The sequence below is a fragment of the Schistocerca serialis genome, chromosome 7 (assembly GCF_023864345.2).
Source record: "Schistocerca serialis cubense isolate TAMUIC-IGC-003099 chromosome 7, iqSchSeri2.2, whole genome shotgun sequence".
NCBI lineage: Eukaryota > Metazoa > Arthropoda > Insecta > Orthoptera > Acrididae > Schistocerca > Schistocerca serialis.
Window position 1 is genome coordinate 597,278,300 of NC_064644.1, and position 22,781 is coordinate 597,301,080.

At 43.7% G+C, this 22,781-nt stretch overlaps 1 protein-coding gene and 1 pseudogene across 1 annotated transcript in view; both read left to right on the forward strand.

Moving 5' to 3' along the window:
* The first annotated feature begins 295 nt into the window (after positions 1-295).
* LOC126413277 (putative uncharacterized protein ENSP00000383309) overlaps positions 296-22,781 on the forward strand; it is a 28,094-nt gene continuing 5,608 nt past the window's right edge. The window contains exons 1-3 of the mRNA XM_050083178.1: positions 296-326; positions 12,598-12,875; positions 18,965-19,076. Coding sequence (XP_049939135.1) covers positions 296-326; positions 12,598-12,875; positions 18,965-19,076 — 421 coding nt within the window. The remainder of the gene's footprint in view (positions 327-12,597; positions 12,876-18,964; positions 19,077-22,781) is intronic.
* Positions 19,992-20,109, forward strand: LOC126413674 (5S ribosomal RNA; annotated as a pseudogene).

A 22,781-nucleotide genomic window follows, 5' to 3' on the forward strand; every position in this document is an offset into this window, starting at 1 on the left:
TTTTTTTGTCAGGCAGTGCGGTTTGTTCGATGCGGTTACACGAAACACTCCCCCAGCAGCGGAAGCCTTCGGGCCGGTTAACCGCGGATGGAAGTCTAGCTGAGTAGCGATTGCGGGTACGGTGGCTGGTGGGGTAGTTAAGTCAGTGGCTAGGTGGGCGCGATACGCGACACGCGTGCGACGCACCGCTGACGCTGCGGATGCCTGCCTGTGGCGGCGTCTGCTGACGAGCCGACTGGCCAGGGTCGCCTCCCACGCAGCGGCCGCCGGGCCAGTGGAGCGTCGCGCTGAGGCCATGCTGGCCGCGAAGGAGGCGCACGCACCAGGTACGTCAGCTGCCGCCGAGCCACCCGCTCGTGTCAGTCGACTGCCCGTGCACAGCTTGCGTTGCACGGCTAGTCTGCGAACCACACTTACCTTCTGCCTGGCAGAGGGTCCATCGAACCGCCTTCACGGTAGTTCTCTGGTACACCTCTCTCGAACAGAGCGCGGAAAAAGCTAACACCTATATTACTTATAAACCGTCTTGATTGCAAAATGTTTCGGTTCCTCTAGAACCATCATGTGACGCAGCATGTGCTGTGTGTGTACGGGTTGATCCTGTAACCGAAATATCAGATCTGAAGATGGTTCTAGAGCAGGGGTCTCCAAACTACGGCCCGCTGGCCGAAACCGGCAAACCGGCCCGCGGTAGCTGGCCCGAACATCCCCGGTATCCGGCCCGCCAAATATTTGAGGTGGTACCTATACTGCCAACATTTACTTTCTTAAACAGCGACTGCTGGGTTTTTAGCTGGCGTTTCAGAGACTCATGCATTTCTAATCGTTCGCAACCTTTAAACTTGGAGTAATTCTGAGTGCTTAGTCTCATAATGACGTTTTGTATTCTATATTGAAGACTGATACTGCTTCATTGCAAATAATACACATTGGTTTGTTGCTTGACTCCATCACGAAATATTGACATCCCCACTACCCTTTAAAAATTCTACATTCACTGCCAACCTTTCGTTTCTTTTCCATATTTATACAGAACTTCACAAAAGATTGTAACCTGAAAATAAAATTGTGCTACTTAATACTAATAAAACTAGGGAGTAGTCTGCCTAAACAAAATGCAATGAATTTATTTTTAAGGTACTTTTATTACTAAATTATACACTCGCAATTACACTCTAGTTCCACTAAAGAATATAATGAAAAAATACTCAAGTCTTGCTACACGTATTTCGATTTTCAGATTTTCCTTGTCTCTTCGAATTCAAACTTCGAATTGTCCCACACTTCGTCGTCTCACTTACTAGTACAGTGCATAAAACACTAAAAAAATCGTGAGACACTCGCAACATAGACACAATCACGCAACAGAACTATCAAATATATGCTCTGGCTCTGCTACTCGCTACAAGACTACATAACTAAATTTATTGTTGCACCGCTTGAAATAACAATGCATTGACATACTCTACCTCGGTTACGTCTTTCAGTAATAGTGTTGCTAACAATGATTTTGAGATTTCGTTAACTTTGCAGGCCGCTTTCCCGAAGAATGTGCAATGACATACTTTTTCGTCGGTGAAATTCGCCAGAATAAAATACGCCAGAATTTCGGTCAGGTACGTCCACCAATCAAAATTATGTAATTAAATAAAAATCGTAGTTCGTTTCAGTCCTAGCTATTCCCACAACCTTAGATTTTTGCTATTTCATCTTTGCTTTAGCCTTACATTACGGTGGGCATGGAGTGCTAGGGTGCCTTAATCGCACTTGGTAGATCTTGGCCCTTATGACTTCGTGGAGGAGTCAATGTGGCCCACGGACTAAAACGTTTGGAGACCCCTGTTCTAGAGCAACCGGTCATATGAATAAACATTTTGCAATCAAGACGGATTATAAGTAACATTGTAAAACCACTGATTGCCGCTACCCCATCAGACATTATGTCTGTTTTTGCAAAAATTAACACCTATATCTTTCCGTGCGAGCTCTGATTTCCCTTATTTTCTTGCGATCTACATCTACATCTACATACGTACTCCGCAATCCACCATACGGTGCGTGGCGCAGGGTACCTAGTACCACAACTAGCATCTTCTCTCCCTGTTCCACTCCCAAACAGAACGAGGGAAAAATGACTGCCTATATGCCTCTGTACGAGCCCTAATCTCTCATCTTTGTGCTCTTTCCGCGAAATATAAGTTGGCGGCAGTAAAATTGTACTGCAGTCAGCCTCAAATGCTCGTTCTCTAAATTTCCTGACCAGCAATTCACGAAAAGAACGCCTTCTTTCCTCTAGAGACTCCCAACCGAGTTCCTGAAGCATTTCCGTAACACTCGTGTGATGACCAAACCTACCACTAACAAATCTAGCAGCCCGATCGTTTCTCCGTACGAAGGTCGGCGTCAACAAAGTATTTTCGCTTTCGGACGTGAAATTTCTTGAGAAGATCCCGCCGCAACGAGAAACGCCTTTGTTTTAATTATGCGTGCCCCAGATCCCGTCACATGTGCGTGACACATTCTCCCCTATTTCGCGACGATACTACAAAAACTGCTGCCCTTCTTTGAACTTTCTCGATGTACTCCGTTAAGCCTATCTCGTAAGAATCCCACACCACGCAGCAGTGCTCCAAAACAGAACGGTCAAGCGTAGTGTAGGCAGTCAATTTAGTAGATCTGTTGCATCTACTAAGCGTTTTGCCAATAAAACGTAGTCTTTGATTCGCCTTCCTTACAACATTTTGTGTGTGTTCTTTCCAGTTTAAATTGTTCCTAACTGTAGTTCCTACATATTTAATTGAATTTATGGCCTTTAGATCTGATTGATTTCTCGTGTAACCGAAGTGTAACAGATTCATTTTAGCACTCACGTGGGTGACATCACACTTTTCATTACTTGGGCTTTTCACGTCATACGGATACCTTTCTTAAATCGTTTTGCAATTCTTCTGACGACTGTACTAAATAATAAATGATAGCATCATCTGCAAACAACCTAAGACAGCTGTTCAGATTCTTCTAAATCGTTTATATGGATATGAACACTAAAGTGCCCTTAACACTACCATTGGGAAAGCCAGAATTCACTTCTGTTTCTCTGACATGAAATCGTTAATCCAGTCACGTAACTGAGACTATATTCCACATGAACGCAATTTGATTACAAGTCGCTTGTGAGCTACAGCGTCAGAAGCCCTCTGGAAATCTAGAAATACGCCATCAGTCTGAAATCCCTTGTCAACAGCACTCACGAGTTCGTGTGTGTAAAGAGCTAGTTGTTTTTCACAAGAACGGTATTTTGTAAATCCGTGTTGACTGTGTGTCAATAGACCGTTCTCTTCGAGGTAATTTATAATGTTTGAACATAATATATCTTCCAAAACCCTGCTGTATATCGACGTTGATGATATGGGCTTGTAATTTAGTGTATTACTCCTATTGCCTTTCTTGAATATTGGTGTGACCTGTGCAGCTTTCCAGTCTCTGGGTACGGATCTCTCGACGAGTTAGCGGTTGCACATGATTGTTATGTATGTAGGTATTGCATCAGCATACTCTAAACGGACCTAATTGGTATACAGTCTGAACCGGAAGACTTGATTTTATTAAGTGATTTATATTGCTTCGGTACTCCGAGGATATCTACTTCTAAGTTTCTCATGTTGGCAGCTATTCTTGATTCGAATTTTGCGATATTCACTTCGTCTTCTTGGTGAAGGAATTTTAGAAGGCTGTGTGTAGTAAGTGTGTTTTAGCACCACTGTTATCGACAGTAGTTCCATCGCTATTGCACAGAGAAGGCATTGATTGCGTCTTGCCACTATCATACTTTGCATACGACGTAGAATCCGAATATGCAATAAAAATGGAGGGTTTCTATTTGAAAATGCAAAGCTGTCCCCGCCGACGCAGGAGTGGTGGTTAGGAGGTGGCCAGTGGTAGAACATGCGGATGCCCCTTTACTGATATTAAATCTTCACCTAGAACATTTTCTTCGTACGTTGCATAGTTTTCGAGATTTTTAGTTGTCTGAAAACTAACACCCTGTATACCCATAGTTGCTAATTTTAATCCTTGACTTATTGTGTTGAACCTTTAAGACAAAATTACACCTCTTAATGAGTAGATTATCACAGCATTTTAAAATTTCGAATTCTCTCAATAATTATATGACACAGTGAAATTGTTTTATGGCCCCTCTGAGCTTTTAGTCTGGCGAACTGCATGTGGGACTGGGACTATGTGACCCGGTGTTTTGTGGTGCAGACAGTGCGGTCTGCTAACGGCCAAAGCGTAATCCATAACGGACGCTCTTCACAGATGTAGTCAGGTAAATTCTGCACAAGCTGAGAACCGAGAATTTAAACTATAGTCAAAGTGGCCTGCAAACACGCCAGAGCATCGACATTTATTTAATTATATCGAAGAATATTTAGAAGACACGGGATTCATCTCCTTTTTACTTTATCCTTTGTCTTGTTTTTTTTTTTCTAAAAGCCGAATAAAAACCAAGACTATTTTATTCCTCCAGGGAGCTGATTGTCCATACAAGTTTCATAAGATTTTTTAAAAAATCTGTTCACGTTCTTATTTATGCGCCTAAGGCGCTGCAGTCATGGACTGTGCCGCTAGTCCCGGCGGAGGTTCGAGTCCTCCCTCAGCCATGGGTGTGTGTATTTGTTCTTAGGATAATTTAGGTTAAGTAGTGTGTAAGCTTAGGGACTGATGACCTTAGCAGTTAAGTCCCATAAGATTTCACACACATTTGAACATTTTTTTTATTTATGCGCAGTGTAAGCCTATCATTATCAGTGGTTGGTTCAAATGGCTCTGCGCACCATGGGACTTAACTTCTGAGGACATCAGTCCCCTAGAACATAGAACTACTTAAACCTAACTAATCTAAGGACATCACACACATCCATGCCCGAGGCAGGATTCGAACCTGCGACCGTAGCGATCGCACGGTTCCAGACTGTAGCGCCTAGAACCGCTCGGCCACACCGGCTGGCCATAGGTACTCAAATGAGCAACTAGTGATATAACTGGAAAAGTGTGATAACAAATATGAAATATCGACGCAGTTAGTAGAAATGTATTTGATATTTAAGTCTCCATATAACTGGGCTGGAATTTCACCTATGGCCTAAGACATAAAGTACCGTTCAGTACGCTGCACGTTCCAGTTTACTCTACACTGGTACTTGTCAAAGGACGTGCTCCACATGTCGTCCTCGCATTTGGATACAATACTTCTCTAGTTTCTGCTCTGAGTTAAAACTTCTTTGCGGTAGCGTTCTCGCTTCCCACGCCCGGGTTCCCGGGTTCGATTCCCGGCGGGGTCAGGTATTTTCTCTGCCTCGTGATGACTGGTGTGCTGTCCTTAGGTTGGTTAGGTTTAAGTAGTTCTAAGTTCCAGGGGACTGATGACCATAGATGTTAAGTCCCATAGTGCTCAGAGCCATTTGAACCATATTTAAAACTTCTTTCATGCACCCCCAGATCATCTCGCAAATCTTAGCAGAATTGTGCTACTCCCCAGTTCATCAACCGTATCAACGGGAGTGCTGTACACTCCGCTTTCGAGATGACTAAACACACAAAAATCCGTAGGGTTGAGGTCATTTGATCTTGGAGACCAGACCACAGACTTCCCTCGACCTGATTCACGCGTTAGATACAGTATTGCAACAGCAGTGAATTGTGGCGGTGTCGTGTTATGCACGTACCAGATTCCTCAAACTTGGGCTGTGTTAGACCTTTCCATTTCAAATGCTTTTGTACAAACTAGGACAATATTTCATAGAAATTTAATGGTGGCACGCAACCAGACGTTCGCAGTCTTGCAAACAACTCGTTTTGGACACATGTTTAGGAACGTTTTTGCTTCTATTGTCATTTACTTTCAACTGAGTAGGTTTTTCCTGTTAATTATGCAACACTGTTTACGTCTAGCAGAGGGCACAAGTGCAGGAATGCATAAAAGTTAAAAAAATATATGTCTTTTTCCTTTACTGCGTATTCCAGGATTGAAAAGCCATACTTCCATTGTTTCAATGTTCCTGGTTTGTTGCGTGTCAGCTTACTAATGTAAAGAAACTCCTGGAAAGATGTACATACCCGTATTGAATGGGCGAAAGGCTAACATCCAGACATAATTCGTTGCTACTGGCGGTGTCTATGAATTAGCTTTCTTGAAATATTTCTGCGTTCAATCTAAAGCTTAAGTATTTATTACTTTCACAATGTTGTGTCTTCTGTCGTAGTCATAATCACGCAGACAGAAACTTTCTGATATGGACAGTAGTGGCGCTTCATCGTCGGTAGGACTTCCATCAACATATCCGTTACGTCCTTATTATCTTCTATAGGCACTGTTTTCTCTTCGGTGCTCTTCTGCATACCTAAAAAAAGAAAACCACCAGAAAAGGTCCTGATGCTGCGCTCGTACGTTGGTGAAGGTTTTAATGATAAATTAGCGGTACATTATCCAGGAAGTAGAACTCTATTTATTACTTGCAAATACTTTTTGCACAAGTTGGTAACACTTGTGTAACGCGTCAACTGGCTAATATGGCCGAAAGTTGCTAATTTCCAGCATCTATTAAACCGATAGATCAGGCTTTAAGATCCGCATACGTAACACCTTAGACTAGAAACAAATTCAAGGGGTTCTTGATGGCAATGCGAGAATAATTTTTTACGCAGTAAAAATTTTCAAATACCCAGTTCGGGTGTTGGTAAGTTGTTTTACTTGTTCTATGGTTTGTATGTTGCAGTAAGAAAAGCAAGTTTTGTTTGAAACTTTCGTCGAGACTGTTTAACGTGCGAAGGACAGAAAGACGATCTTCTGGAAAAGCTATCCTTATATCCAGATTTAAGACTTAAAAGTCATCAGCACAGAGGATAAAGAAAGTAAAAACGGGAGAATCAAGGGAAGTTCATTTTCGTGTACTGGCTTGTCTGTTTACTTTTCTTGTTCGTGGAGTTGCGTAAACGGTGAAATGGTCCGAAGACAACGTACAGTTGCTAATAGCAGAATATAGATGTCACAGATACTTCTGGGATCCAAGGGGTCCACAGCACAGGTGCTCAAGGGAAAGAAATATGACTAGTAGCAAAGTGACCACTCAAAAATCATGCTGTTGGCGTGAGGACGACTATAAATTCATTAGAGACTTGCATCAGGTGGGATCGGTGTAAATGAGAACGAGCTTTATAATTTTCTTCAAAAGTTCGGTGCCAACAGCCCTCGGAAGGCCCGACGGTACCGACCGACCGCCGTGTCGTCCTTAGACGCTAAGTTCACTGGATGCCGATATGAAGGGGCATGTGGTCAGCACATCGCTCTCCCGGCCGTTGTCAGTTCTCGTGACCGTAGCCGCTACTTATCAGTCAAGTAGCTCCTCAGTTTGCCTCACAAGTGCTGAGAGCACCCCGCTGCCAACAGCGATCGACAGACCCGGACGGTCACCTATCCATGTGCTAGCCAAGCCCAACTGCCCATAACTTCGGTGAACCGACGGGAACCGGTGTTAGCATTTTATTTACAAAGAGGTAAAAGTACATTAAATTACCTTGAAAGTAAAAAAGTGCGAATATGTATCTACTATGCTAATTAAAATATCCGAAAGACATGACTCTTCTCCTTTCGTACGTTCATGGTATCTCGAATTACGTGGCTGACGGCTCATTACTATGTTGGATGCTTTCGACGACAAATAAAAATAGTTTACCCGTGATCGCGCTGTCTCCTCACTAACAAACTGTGTAGCAGATTTTATCAAGTAGTCTATGAAACAGGTTGCATGTATATTTCACATTTAACTAGTCATATTTTATTGATATTAATTTCTTTAGACGTACTTTAATAAAAATCGATGAAGTGCTTTGCATATATCACTGCAGACATCAGAAAATATCTGATCCCAGGAGGAATGGTCAATGAAAAACATAATCTTGTGGTTAAAGAAGTTTAATTTTCAGAGAGAGCATTCAAAACAAACAAGTCTTGTAAACATAGGATATAAAATCCATAGCTCATAAAGATCTGAGCACTTGAGGAATAACTGCTACGGTCGCAGGTTCGAATCCTGCCTCGGGCATGGATGTGTGTGATGTCCTTAGGTTAGTTAGGTTTAAGTAGTTCTGAGTTCTAGGGGACTGATGACCACAGATGTTAAGTCCCATAGTGCTCAGAGCCAGCCCCTTGGGGAATAGAAGAGAAGTGTTTCACAGTAGTGAACATGAACAATTGCTCACAGCTCATGAGGTAGACATTTTAAAGCGCATACTTACTGGACAGTTTTTCTTTGTATGTTGGTTCATACCAGCTCCACGCAAAATATGAAAAGTAAAGAGTTTTCAGTAAAATAAATTTGTTTCACAGTATCGAAGATGTAATATTCGTAGCTCTTAAGGTGCGCACTTTTAGAGCCCGTATTTATTGGACTTCTTTGCTTCAAATGATCGTTCCTGTCACATCCCTGAATACTGACCACATCTCGTGGGGCACCCTGTATATTAGCTACTGAAATGCGAAACAATCACTAAATGTCTCCGGTTACTAATAACAAGAGTGTAAATTCTAGCCTTCCTTCAGGTTGTGTTCGCCGCCGTTTATTAGTGTTCCCCTTCTAAATTTCCTCCTCAGTTGTACTGAGAACCCAGCGAAAAGCGTCAACCGAGATTTGTGCAAAGTTTTGGAGTAACGCTAAGCAAAGCTGGAGGTGCAGTTCAGAGTTAAGTGAACTATCTCAACGTATTTCATGCTTTCGTACAAACTGGATCACCTAAATTCTTCCTTTGGTAATTATTTTTGCTTACTTCGTCCAAAGCAGTTCAGTCGCCGTGCGAAATAATCCTCTCTGAATATCAAAGTTTAGCATCGTGGCTTTTTCCTATAACGCTGTATTCTGTGTGCCGATTGTTTACATCAGAAGACAATAACGCAGCGTTCGTCAACTCGCGTTCTGTTCCGTTCACTAAAATGTAAACGCATGTTCATAAATACAGGCGAAAGATAGTCAACACTGGCGAACTGCCTGCGGAAACGCATTTGCTTGTGTTCGCTTAGGGGCTTTCTTATTCCATTGGAAGATAATGCGCACAAGAATGATTGTCGACCTCGCTCTGCGTAAGCGTGAATTCATCTACAATTACCGTCGTGACATCACCCCAGATGTAACCTGCATGAAATAATGTTTCCTCACCAGTGCTGTGAATTTTGTGCGAGCCAACTAGTGCAGTGGCCAAGACACGACTCGTGTTCGGGAGCATGACGATCCAAATCTCCGTACGATCATGCAGATTCAGTTTTTTAGTGGTGCTCCTAAATCGCTTATGGCAACTTCGGACATGGCTCCTTTGTAACGGACACAGCCGATTTCCTTCATAATACGGGGTACATCTGACTCAACGTGCTTCGTTGTAGCTTCATCTTCTTACTACAGTGAAAGTCAGATAAGCTGCAAATCTCAAACGTTTTCAAAAGATATATAAAAAAAGCATTTCCTGCATGTAATATTTCTCAAAAGTATCTATTAATTTGCCTAGTGATGTAACCATTGACTTTCTCATCTCCCGAGAAATTGAAACTTTTTTCAAAAAAAGATTATAATTATATAAGATATTAAGATATTAAGATTTCCACAGAAATTTGTCGCACGTGAGTCGAGCAATATGTTAACTAGAAATATTAAGACAACAAACGCAACACAGTTTCACCTCAATTGACACGTTGATGTTGCATACCTGGACAAAAATTGCACTTGCGCGGCTTTTTTTGTTTAATACAGTTAGCGTCGTTTCACGTAAATTTTTGTTGAAAACTTTTAGGAACATGTCCCTGTAATGTTTTGTAAAAAATCCTGTCCGTTATAAAACTGCTAGACACACCGACTTCGATCGTAGTATAACCTACAGTCACCTTCACGATCATCTTCACTCTTAAACAGTGCAGAGCCCCATTTAGAAATAATAGAAATAATAAAATTACATCTGTACTAATGTAGACGACGTTACGACCACTTATCACAGCAACACACTGCTCGACAATTTGTGTACCGTTAATTATCAACACCGTCATTTCGATTGAAAATAGGCTGATTATAAGCACTACATATCTCTCTCTCTCTCTCTCTCTCTCTCTCTCTCTCTCTCTCTCTCTCTCTCTCTCTCTCTCCCCCTCTCTCTCTCTCTGTACATATATATACCTACTTTGAATATTGTTTGTGTGGTTCCTAGGTATCGTCAACCCATACTGTTCATACAGATTTCAGCTCAGAGTCCATTGCCCACTCGAGGGGAGTTCTTCTACTTCTCACTGTAAACAAAATATTATCCAAATTCTAATTTTGTATGCATAAAGTATGGCTTCAAAGTAGTGCGCTGCAATACTAACTTGGAGGATGTTTACCGATGCTGGCAGCAGTGTGGTGCGACTGGAGATGACAGCGCAGAAACTTCCCAGTTCCTGCTGGAACTACTACTGTCCAAATATTTTTGGGACCAAACATAATACCGGGCTTACCAACTTACCCTGTCTGTTAGTCATATGAAATTAGTATTTGACAACATTTTGTTCTTAATGAGAATCAAAACTATGTCGCTGCAAGAGCAGTTGGGACTGAGTGCACGTAAGCATTACAAAACAAAATTTGAAAATACGTGCAGTGGCACCAAAGAAAAAGCAATTGAAAGTTCTTCGGAATGCAATATACTATAAAAACAAAACAAAAATCTTATTTGAGCCTTTCGATAGATATACAGGGAGGTCAGAAACAGCCCGAAAGGCCTGTAAGGGTGTTGCAGGATAATTAGCGCTGAGAAATAATTGTTAAGAAAAAAATCTAATACGTGCGCCGTTTCCAAGTTAATAAGCATTGAAGTTAGCCAATCAGGCCGTTGCTCGTGCAAATTCAAGCGGCCCGCCAGATACAGTCACTGTCTGGTGTTCTCATAGCTTAAATGACAGCGCAAGAAGCTGCTCGGCCTTTGGCTCGGGTTCGCTCCTTACTACCGTTCCATGTCCAGTATTATTTGTATTGCTCTATTGTGGTGGTTTCCGGTGCGAAGACTGTTTTGATGCAGCTCTCCAAGCAAGTCCATGCTGTAAAAGACTCATCGTTTCTGTAGCAGCCTACAGCCATTCGAACCTGTATTCCAGCGTTGGTCACCCTGTAGTATTTTTACCTCCCCCCCCCCCCCCCCCCACACTTCCATACATTACAGAACTCCGGATATATCATATCAACTGATCTGTTCTTTTAGGCAAGTAGTGACATGAATTCCCCCCCCTCCCTCCACTTTTGGATTCAGTACCTCCACATTATCTACTAAGTCTATCCATTTAATCTTCAACATTCCTCTGAATCATCACGTTTCATCAGTTTGTATTGTCTTCGTGGCTAAACCGTTTATCAGCCACCTTTGTTTTCCGTACAAGGTTACACTCCACACACACACCTTCCCAATTGTTTATCGACCACGTTTAACATCTGCAAAAGAATGCATTCCAAACAGAAACTTTAAAAAAACTTCTTAACGCTTAAATTTATATTTAATGTAAACAAATTTCTCTTTCTCAGAAAAGTTTTTCTTGCCGTAGCCAGTCTACATTTTATGTCATCTATTTCGCCCTTCATCAGTTATTGCTAACGAAATAGTAAAAATCATGTACTACTTTCAGTATAGCATATCGTAATCTAATTGACCCAGCATCGCCTGATTTAATTCGAGTAACTCCATTATCCTAGTGGTACTTGTATTCACATTCAGATTATAATATCTTTTTTTCAAGACACTGTACGTTCCTTTGAACTGTTCTTCCAAGTCCTTTGCCGTCTCTGACAGAATTACAGTGTCGATGAGAAACCGCGAATTATTTATTTCTTCTCTCTTAACCTTATTGCCCTTCCAAGTTCCTCCTCTGTTTCCTTTACTGCTTAATATACATGTCGAATATTATCGAGGATAGGTTACAAACCTGTCTTCATCCCTGCTGTTTCTCTTCCGTGTCCCTCGAGTCTTATAATTGCAGTCCATATGTTTTTATGTAATAATGACCCAAAAATTTGGAACGCCATGTATTTATATGGTTGCAGCACACGGATATAGAGAGAGTAAGGCGGTAGACATTCAGGCTGGGTGCTGATCATATGTCTTCTTCCTCTAATCAACTTGAGCGCTGTATTCTTATGCGAAAGCATCGCACATGTATACTGGCTCGAGCTCAGGCGCTGTGAGCTCTTCGGCCATCGCCCCGGCCGCCTGGGCCTGGGGCTGGAGTGGCCGAGGCCGTGGAGTCTAGAGCCGGTGCTTGAGCCGGGGGTGGCGCTGGGCATTCTTCACGGATTACTGCCCTCCACCGCCGCCGCCCCCGCACGTCGCGTGACCCGCCGTAATTAAGACCACGGCATAACTCACGCCACGATGAATGGGTAATGGAGGAAGAGCAGAGGAGCGCGAGGAAATGCGATTTTTGTTGTCCGGGCGTCTGGAGGAGGCGGTAGTTAGCGCCAGAAAAACAGACCTGTAAATCAGCGGCTACCGGCCCCGGCACCGGCCGACGTTTATCTCCGCCATGAATATGGATAGCCGCCCCCGGGGGCGGCATCGAGCGGCGCCGTTTTAAACCGCGGCCCGTGGCGTGTCGGCGCCAGATAAGCCGCCAGCAGGCGGGGATAGCCCCCTGCAGGCCGCGATCAAGACGTCCTCCGCAGCGAGAGCCGCCGCCAGCTTCCGGGGGCCGCGCCGAGGTCGCTACTGCCAGCTATGGGCGAAAGCAGGGCAGGGGAGTCCAGCGCGTAGCGCGCGCCAGCGAGCCGCAGCAGGAGCGCCGAGAGCACCTCGACTCTGGGACAAACGCTGCTACTGTATCTCACATCTGGGAACGATAGGACCGTCAGACGTACGCTCTAAGAAAAAAAAAACAGACTCATCACAAGGGAATTATCCGAATAAGACGGAAATCGGTCGACGCGATTTATATGTACAGACAAACAAGTGAGTACAGTTTCAGAAAGATTGGATGATTTATTCAAGAGAAGGGGTTCACCAATTGAACAAGTCAGTAACGCGTTGGTACACCTCTGGTCCTTATTTTTTATTTGTTTTTTATTTATTGCCAAATTATAGACCTGTTACCTGATGTTTAAGACAGGTCGTACATCTTACAATTTTCGTTTTTCATCTTTTTACAGTTTTCTTTCCTTTTGTTTTATCTACAACATTTACAAAGAATGATACTTTTCAAAATAACAATAATTTAAGGTTGAAATATAAATAAAATTTTGTTGTTTTTTAAGAAGAATATAAAAAGAAGATAGGCTAGATGAGAGATTTGTTTGTACCATCACCGAGTGTGACTGACGGTGAATACCTCGGAATGGTTTCTTCGAGCCGTTGACCGCTAGTCTCTCTCTCTCTCTCTCTCTCTCTCTCTCTCTCTCTCACACACACACACACACACACCACACACACACACACACACACACACACAAGTGGTTATTAGTAGAGAAATAATGTTGCTTATCCTATTTGTTACTAATCCTATGTATTAACTACTTTAGGTGCCAATCCATGTACAGCATTTGGTGTTTTATTGCCAGCAATTTGCTTATTTACTGTCACATCTCAGCTTCCTCCTCCTGTTCCTCCTCATTGTCACTATTTTCGTTGTCACTGTGGGTATCGCTGTCCATCCTCTGGAGATTTCTGTTACGCTGCACATAGGCATGTCTGTGATGTCGTGTCCGCATATACTCTTCATGTGTTGTTTTTGAAATACTGTTTGTCAGCGTGTTTAATTATGCCCATTGTTCTTCGTCTCTTATTGCTGTGTATATATCTATGTCTGTATCTGTGTAATCTAAGTGTAGTGTATGTCTGTTGTTCGCGTATTGACCGCAGAAAAAGACAGTGTGTTCTGGGGAACCTTCTTGCCCGCATGTGCATGTAGGTGTCTGCCTCAGACTCACGCGGTTTAAGTGCGTGGGATAAGGTCCGTGCCCGGTTAAGAAATGTACCATACCGCGGCTGGGATCGATATGTCTCATTCTCAACGGCTCCCTTATGTCAGGGAGGAAGTCGTGCAGTCTACGTCCCTTATCACTTACATCCCACTCACTTTGCCATGTATCCAAACGGCAACTTTTAAGGTGACGTATCGTCTCTATGGGCACACCGGTTATTGTGTGTACCTTATCTAGTCTCCCCACCCATAACCAGTACCCTGCAGCTCTGTATTTGAACGTGATATCTATGGGGCATATTCCGAGCACCACACACAGTGCATCCGCTGAGGTAATGCCGAAGGCTCCAGATAGCCTAAGTAGGACACTTCTCTGCCCTCGTCTGACGGATGCTTTGTTGGTGACCACGTTCAGTCTATGTGCCCACGTACTAGCTGCAAAGCTGAGTACTGATTCGAAGAGCGCACAGTGGTATGTACGTATGACTGGTAGAGGTAGTCTGTACTGTTTTGAATTTAACCTCACCAGTTTGTGGAGTATTTTTTCTGCTTTGTCTGTTGTTAGCCTTATGTGTTCGTGGAAATTCAATTTTTCATCTATGTGTACACCAAGATAGCGCGTAACGCGTGCTCGTTTGATGTTTGTGTCCCCAATTTTAACCGAAGGATTCCTTTGGAGTGATCCTTTCAGTAAAGTGTATGTTGTTTCGTTTTCGGCTATCCTGAGTTTGTTGTTGTGACACCACTGAGTAATTGTTTGTAGTAATCCACTGGCTTTCTCTTCTAACTGGGTCCTTATCCAAGCAGTTGTTGGATGTCGTCCTCAGGGAAACCATGCGAAATTCCGTCCAATTGGTTTGTTAGATCGTCAGAATCGTAACACGCCAGAATCCAGAGCTGGTTGGAGGGTCCTCTCCATACTCCAAACGTTCTCAATTGAGGAGAGATCCGGCGATCTTGCTGGCCGAGATAGGGTTTGGCAAGCGTGAAGACAAGCCGTAGAAACTCATGCCGTGTACGGGGGGGGGGGGGGGGGGGGGGGACGTTATCTTGTAGAAATGTAAGCCCAGGATTGCTTGCCATGAAGGGCAACAAAACGGGGAGTACAATATCATCGACGTACCGCTGTACGGTGTCTCGTATGACCACCAAAGGGGTCCAATGAAATGAAATGGCATTCCATCATTCCTGGTTGCTGTTTGTCGGGCCGTATGGCGGGCGACAGTTACGTTGGTATCCCAGAATTGTCCAGGGCGTCTCCAAACACGTGTTCGGTATGTAATGTAAGTGACTGGAGTAGAATTGTCTTCAATGATGCGTCCCACTTCGAACTGAGCCCCGATGACGAGCAAAGCTTCTTATCCACTGTGATGGATACAGTAGTTGCGTTGATGTGCTGTTGTCATACGCACCACAGACAGATTTTTTTTTATCTCCTGAAAATATGGTGATGAATTCCGATGTCTTCGTGATCAACCAGAGGGACAGAGGGGCCTTAAGATGGCGTGATGTATCATCGAAACCTGTTACATGTGAATAAAACCAATAAATACTACTGATGGCGTTATCACTACTGTCGAAACTATCCGCAGGCAAATGGGTGCATTTCTTCACCCCTGAAGATGTTGCACAAATCATCTAGTCACTGTCAGCAAAAGAGGCCCCAGGCCACGCCCACGTGAACAGATTTACAATATTACAACCAATCCTGGAATTGGCTATCTCCCATCTCGTGGCTGTCTTTAACGAAATCACAGTTTCGTGATCAGTGGAAACATGCGCAAGTGGTCGCGATCCCGAAACCAGTACAACACAAGTTGTTGCCGCATTACTCTGGCCAATCACCCTATTGCTTACCCTCAGTAAACTACACGAGCGCCTCCTAGTGGCAAGCCATAAGCAACCGCAAGAGAGAGAGAGAGAGAGAGAGAGAGAGAGAGAGAGAGAGAGAGAGCGGAGGGGAACGGGGAGGGATGGAAGCTTGAGCACAGATACTATTTTACTCATAATATTCACTATAGAATTCCCACACAGTTCTTTTATAGTCTTGCCCTTTCCCTTTCCTTCCATGAAGAAATTCCTGCGGACGCCCATGCTGGTTTATATTTAGGACCATAAACGTAAGAAGATAGCAAATTTTGTCGAAATTACAGTTTGGATTTCAGCAGAAGCATTCTGCCCTCCAGAAAATCATGAGGCAGCCATTTCAAGCTGGACCGTATCAAGGGTCCTCCACTGAGTTTGTTATACTGGATTATACAAAATGTACTTACAAAGCTTGCCCGGAACTCGTGCCGGACTCGTTTTTTTTTATATAGACAATTCGCCGTGGTGCAAGATATATTTTGTATCCCGCCTGGAAGGCGGCGCGTGGGTCTGCTCCTGTAATTTAGAGGGTAGGCCGAATGTAGGAAGCTAGGACGACCAGGTGAGGTAGAACTCTCGGTACTGCAATTAAAGCAAAAGTGGTTTTATTATATCTCAACACAATAATAGCGTGAATACATAATTGTGTACTGAGGAGCACGTAGGTGCGTAGCCGGATGTATCGAAGCTAACAGAAGTTACACAGGCAAATTCTGTAGTGGCTCGCCCACTATGAAAATGAAACAATGTTTGTTGGTCGTCTGCTCGGCATCAAATGGGCTGAATCTGGAGCGGCGCTCGTAGAGCTGCACAGCGCCGGCTAGAGGGCGCTGTCGTCGGCGAAGATCTTCCGCTCTCGTAGAGCCGACCTAAGAACGGACATCTACGCTGTGGCATCGTAGCTATCGATACCACAGCATATATGCGTAATATTTTGTCTCCCATTTCTGGAGACATGATCAGAAGTTGTGAAAGATAACAGTAGTAAAACAAACCGAAACGGCCAGGTTCTGATAATCACACCACTGCCTATGATCGCAGAGTCGCACCGACATGTGTAATGAAGCTTTTTGTTTTCGTACAAACGGATGTCATCGCTATGGGGAAGCCCACTCAGAGCAGTTGTAGCAAAAACTTGAAGAAACAGCCTTTCAGACTCTTGTTGCTTTCGGTCTATTCTTGACAACCAATAGTATCAACGCGTGCAGTACAACGTAATCGATTCAAAGATCTAAACTGTGGGTTTCAAATACTCTCCGCTTTCTGATTTCTATGATAGAGGTGTAACGGCTGCGCCTCTGCCCACGATTTTCAATGTGTGCCTTTCACGTGCAAAGCGTACGCTTACGCATCTGGCTTCTGTCGTAGGTTCCAACGACGTATCCTCAGACGCCGCCTCAGCGGCTGGATTAGTTTTACGTTTCATTCGTGTAGAGGGCTTTCACCACTCTCCATTAAGGGACGGCCACTTAAGCTTATAGGCGCATTGAGGGGTTGGCAGAACACTCCACTGCCGCCTTTGACCAGACCGGGCTGCGGTTGTCTGGGATTGGTGGCCAACTGCAGCCGTCACCCTACTTGCCCTTGTACTCCTCGTCCACCCCCTCTCCAGTAATCTGTTCGACTTATTCGTCTTTTGTTATCTGTGTTTCTCCTGCCCTTTTCGTGTTGCTAGTTTTTCCTAGTCAATGGCTTCTTGTAAACGGCGGGGGGTGGGGGCTTACGCCCCTCATTGCACTCTGCCTTTGTGGGCTTCCGGCTTCTCCCTAGGTGGGGCACCTCGCCTGTCTTTCTTCCTGCGTCTCCCTTTCTTCTTTTTTGTCCCATATGTAGGTTTTGTTGACCATTCGTGGACGTTCGGGTTTTCTTAGCCCGGGTTTCGCGCGTTAGGCCAATCTATCAAACACTCATGTAGACTTGTCTGTTCGCTGAAGAAAAGGACAGGTTTGGTCCCTCTAATCGACCGACCGACCGACCGACCGACCGACCGACCAACCAACGGTCTCTTGAGAGTCTGCTCTGCAGGTATCATGAGCATCGGCCAGTACTCTGCGACCAGAGGAGTCAAGTTTCTCGTAATAGCTCTTATCCACGGCAACGAGTTTCTTCCATTTAGGACGACGCCATTTAAGTTCTTCCTTGTATATTCTTTCGGTTTTACGACCACGACAAGCTACTGCAAGGAACATTAAATTCACGTTTGAAGCATTCTATATCGAGTAATATTCCATCTTCTATAAGCAGTCAATGCGAGGCACTGAAGACGATTGTGTATCCTCATGTTCTTCTTTGTGCTGAAATGACTGCATTCGTGGTCTTCCGTAGCTTTTTCTCAACAACAACTTTAGTCTCTTCTGAAGAAGAGTATAAGTTTTGCGAACAGCTTCTAATTTTTAAGAAGAAATGTGTTGATTTTTTGAAGAACAATTTAAATTTTTCATAGAAGAGTTTTAATAATTTTAAAAAGGTTTATTAATTTCTAACACAGGAGTCATTAGTTTCTCGAACAGGAGTTTGCTTTACGGAGAACAGTTCCTCTGTTTTTCGGAGAAAAGTGTTTAAGTTTTCCAAAAAGAGGTTTTTTAGTTTTACCAAGATTTGTTTTCAGGAAGAGCGTTGTTTGAAGAAGAGGTTCTTTTTAGTTTTCAAGGACCGTTGTTCAATGTAAAGTCAGAAATAAAGAATTTCGATCCATCGTGTGCTACTGAAAAATCTGCCTGACCAAAATAGTTCAGCGTCGCTCTGTACTAATGCGAAGGCAACAGATTCGATTGCCGATGACCACCGCAGATTTTTCTGTGGTGGAATGGGCTGTAACGGGTTCCATTTGACACTCTCGTGAACATAAATGGGATGCCAATTGATAGGATAAACAACGAAATTGACACGCCAGCTGCCGAGGAGGTGTCAGTTCGAAAGCCTTTTATTAGGCTGGTGTACCTTCACAACAATTATCTTTACTGCACCGACAAACAGGTTAACATACTTACTTACAAATATAAGTTACACGTTGGTTAATATTTTGTGATATGAGTAGTTGTTATTTACTCAGCCTGTGGCAGGCTTTGTCTTGTGTGAGCCAGCTGTGTAATACAGCGACCGTGTGTTTTTTCCCGTGTGTTGCAGGTGAGTACGACGGAGCACCCGCCGCTGCTTTCCGGTGCCGCTTCGCCCTACCAGGTGGGCTCAGGGGCGGCGCTGTCCAGGGCGCCAGCGCCGGACCACAGCCTCCCCTCAGGTAAAAGTCAACCGATACCAGAAGAGGTACGCGTAAACTGATCGAAACTGCACTAGTTCGTTTTTTATACACTTTTCTACAGTTCACGTTTTATTTGTGGCGAGGAAAATGTCGCACTACTGTTTAACCGGTGCGCTCGTGACACTTTGTTGAAGGGCGCGATGTAACCGCCCGAGTTGTACCGGGTGATCAAAAAGTCAGTACAAATTTGAAAACTGAATAAATCACGGAATAATGTAGATAGAGAGGTACAAATTGACACACATGCTTGGAATGACATGGGGTTTTATTAGAACAAAGAAAGTTCAAAAATGTCCTACAGATGGCACTTCACCTGATCAGAATAGCAATAATTATCATAACAAAGTAAGACAAACCACAGATGATGTTCTTTACAGGAAATGCTCAATATGTCCACCATCATTCCTCAACAATAGCTGTAGTCGAGGAATAATGTTGTGAACAGCACTGTAAAGCATGTCCGGACTTATGGTGAGGCATTAGCGTCGGATGTTGTCTTTCAGCATCCCTAGAGATGTCGGTCGATCACGATACACTTGTGACTTCAGGTAACTCCAAAGCCGATAATAGCACGGACTGAGGTCTGGGGACCTGGGAGGCCAAGCATGACGAAAGTGGCGGCTGAGCACACGATCACCACCAAACGACAAGCGCAAGAGATCTTTCATGCGTCTAGCAATACTTTTTTTTTTTTTGGTTCTAATAAAACCCCATGTCATTCCACGCATGTGTGTCAATTTCTACATCTGTATCTACATTATTCCGTGGTTTATTAAGTTTTCAAATTCATACTGACTTTTTGATCACCCGGTATCTCCCATCGGTTTCGGTTTACTGCTGTGGGTTATGGTCAAAGCGTACATTTTTATTTATTTTGTCACTTTCCTTCCCAGTGCCAAGGGCACTGCCGCAGTGGTAACACCGGTTCCCTTCAGATCACCGAAGTTAAGCGCTGTCGGGCTGGGCTAGCACTTGCATGGGTGACCATCCAGTCTGCCGAGCGCTGTTGGCAAGCGGGGTGCACTCAGCCCTTGTGAGGCAAACTGAGGAGCTACTTGATGGAGAAGTAGCGGCTCCGCTCTTGGAAACCGACATAAGGCCGGGCGAGCTGTGTGTTGACCACATGCTCCTCCATGTCCGCATCCAGTGACGGCTGTGGGCTACGAATGACACGGCGGCCGGTCGGTACCGTTGGGCCTCCCAAGGCCTATTCGGACGGAGTTTACCCTTCCAGCTAGTCAGCCAATTACACTATCATTTAACAAGTGAAGTTTCGGTACATCTCATCTGACTACGCATTATCACTCCAAATAACACAAACATACAGTCTTTCTTATTCTTGCCATTATTGTTTTCTTTTTATGAGATGCACTAGTCTGACGCTAACGATGCTACTACTCTACAGTAGTATTTCACTCGTAGTGAGTTCACTGGGGTTCACCTATCGACATAAATAACTAACAGCGCTGGATATTAACACTGTGCACAAATAACGAGTTACAAAAATGGCTGCCGGCGATTACTCCATATAGCATCAGTTGCTGGTGTGCATCTGTGTAGTCAGTAGTCAAGTAATGCGTTCGCTGTGGCTCGGTGTGTACATGTTCAGATATGAATGTCTTCTCAAAGTATCTTGACATGTGGACACAGATCTTCGACTGTCGGGCGAGGTTTTGGTCGCTTGTGAGTAGTCTAAGGAAATTGCCAGTTTGGCAGAAAGTGATTTGACACAGCAGGAAGAGATTTACATGTGCTAGTTCTGAAAGATGATCTTCGCTGTTTCGAGAGGTTAAGGCTTTGATTCCGTAGCGATATCCAGTGTAATATCCGTCTCCTTTTCGCATTATTATTATTATTAACAATATTATGCAAAGGATAGATTGGTACTCGGCCTATAGCGGAAATTCCGAGTCGCAGATAGGCACAACAGAAAGACTGTCAAACATTATTCTATCTTGGATTTTGTTTTATTATTGATGTTATATGACGTCTTGGAAGTTTAACCTGAACACCATGCTCTTTTAGTAATGAATGGTTGAATACTATCATAGTTTTGTCCTCTCGTTATCAGGGATGATTCCCAGAATCGATACCAATCATCAGACGCAACTATCGTTGCAGTAATTTTAAAGTCTGTGCAAGGTACCCTTCAATGAAAGGTATTCCTTCTGTGGTACTACTTCTTGCTAATTCGTTAACTACTACATTGTATATTATCCCCGGTTGCGCTTTGATACTGAGAAACTGCAGTCTTTTATACTGTTTGATACGGTGATATACTGGATCGTCTACAGCAAAGAGATAACATTTCTTTTTAAAACTCCAGGATGAACGTTGTGATTCTTCGCGGGCATTCCGCGAATCCGTTATTACCAGAATATCGTCTATATTATACACTGAGTATCTGAGTGCCTCTCTTATCGCTAGAAGCTCAGCCGCCAAGCTGCTCATTTGACGGGGAGGCCCCTCCGTAGCTCCGGTTTCCATGGCGGGACACAAGTATGCAGCTCCTGTTCCTCCAACAAATTTTAAACTGCCAGTGTACGTCTGGATCGTTGTCGAGCACACGGTCACAGTGCTCTCAAGTAGGCTTACTTCCTCGTGGTAGATATGGAGAAGGACCGTACCAGAAATAGTACTTGAGTTTCATACCCAAGTCTGAACCTCAGAGCGCATCATTCTGGAAAAGTGCTTTAGAACTTTCACTATAGTTAGCCTTACTAATTATACCAGGTGCCTTACAGGCGCAAGGCCAATAAGAAAGGAGAGAGCAGAAAAATTAATTTTTAATGTTTACTTAAAACTATGATCACGAATCTATTAAGCACTGCTTGAATTAAAAAAATTAGTCTGAAGCCACTATTGTGTCTACAAACAGTTGGAAGATTTCACCCCTGGAACGCTGAGAACTTTTGCGCTGATACAATGGGCCCATCTTCGCTTTTCCTTTCTGGACGTACGAATGTTTCCGAGTTACGTGCAGCGTGTGTTTTCTTCGTATTTAGTTGATGCATCAGTTCAGAGTAGGGAGAGCGTAAACATGGAGGCAAAAGAAAATTCCGTAACCGAGACAGTGTTCGTATCATCAACTTTGCCTGCATTAAGACACACCTCGTTGGCTTCGACTTTAACCTTGGACAGTAGGGAAATCATAAAGTGCAGATTACAAAGATTTTGGAAGAGCCGTTTTTGTTACAGATTCATGTGTGTTACGCACTGTAAAATATTTCGCGGAAAACACACAAGTTTTTTGTCGTAACGTTACTCTGGTATAAAGCACTCTTCAGGGATGACGTGAGTGTAGTGTGCAGGTAAAGGGTTGGTTTTAAGATATCGACAATAACGCGCATCTGAAATCATCCGTATGTTCAGTGTCATTTAAGAGAAATGAAGGAGTCTGTTCTACGTCAGATAGCAATTACCGACCTTCTCTCTGAAGAATGTACGCAGGGAACGTGGAGAGAAGAGGAAGGACTTACGGTTGTGGCACTGAATTCCGTAATGAGGCTACTCTGGACACGCGCATGGTCTGCAAGCATCAAAAACGTCGCCACTCCGAATGACATCTTTGAAAGTAGTGAACTTCGCGATATTCTCTTTGTTTACTTTTACAGTGAGCAAAAAGAGTTGAAATGGTGGGTAAAGGGAGAGGAGTCAGGAAATATGTCTTCTATCTTCTGATGA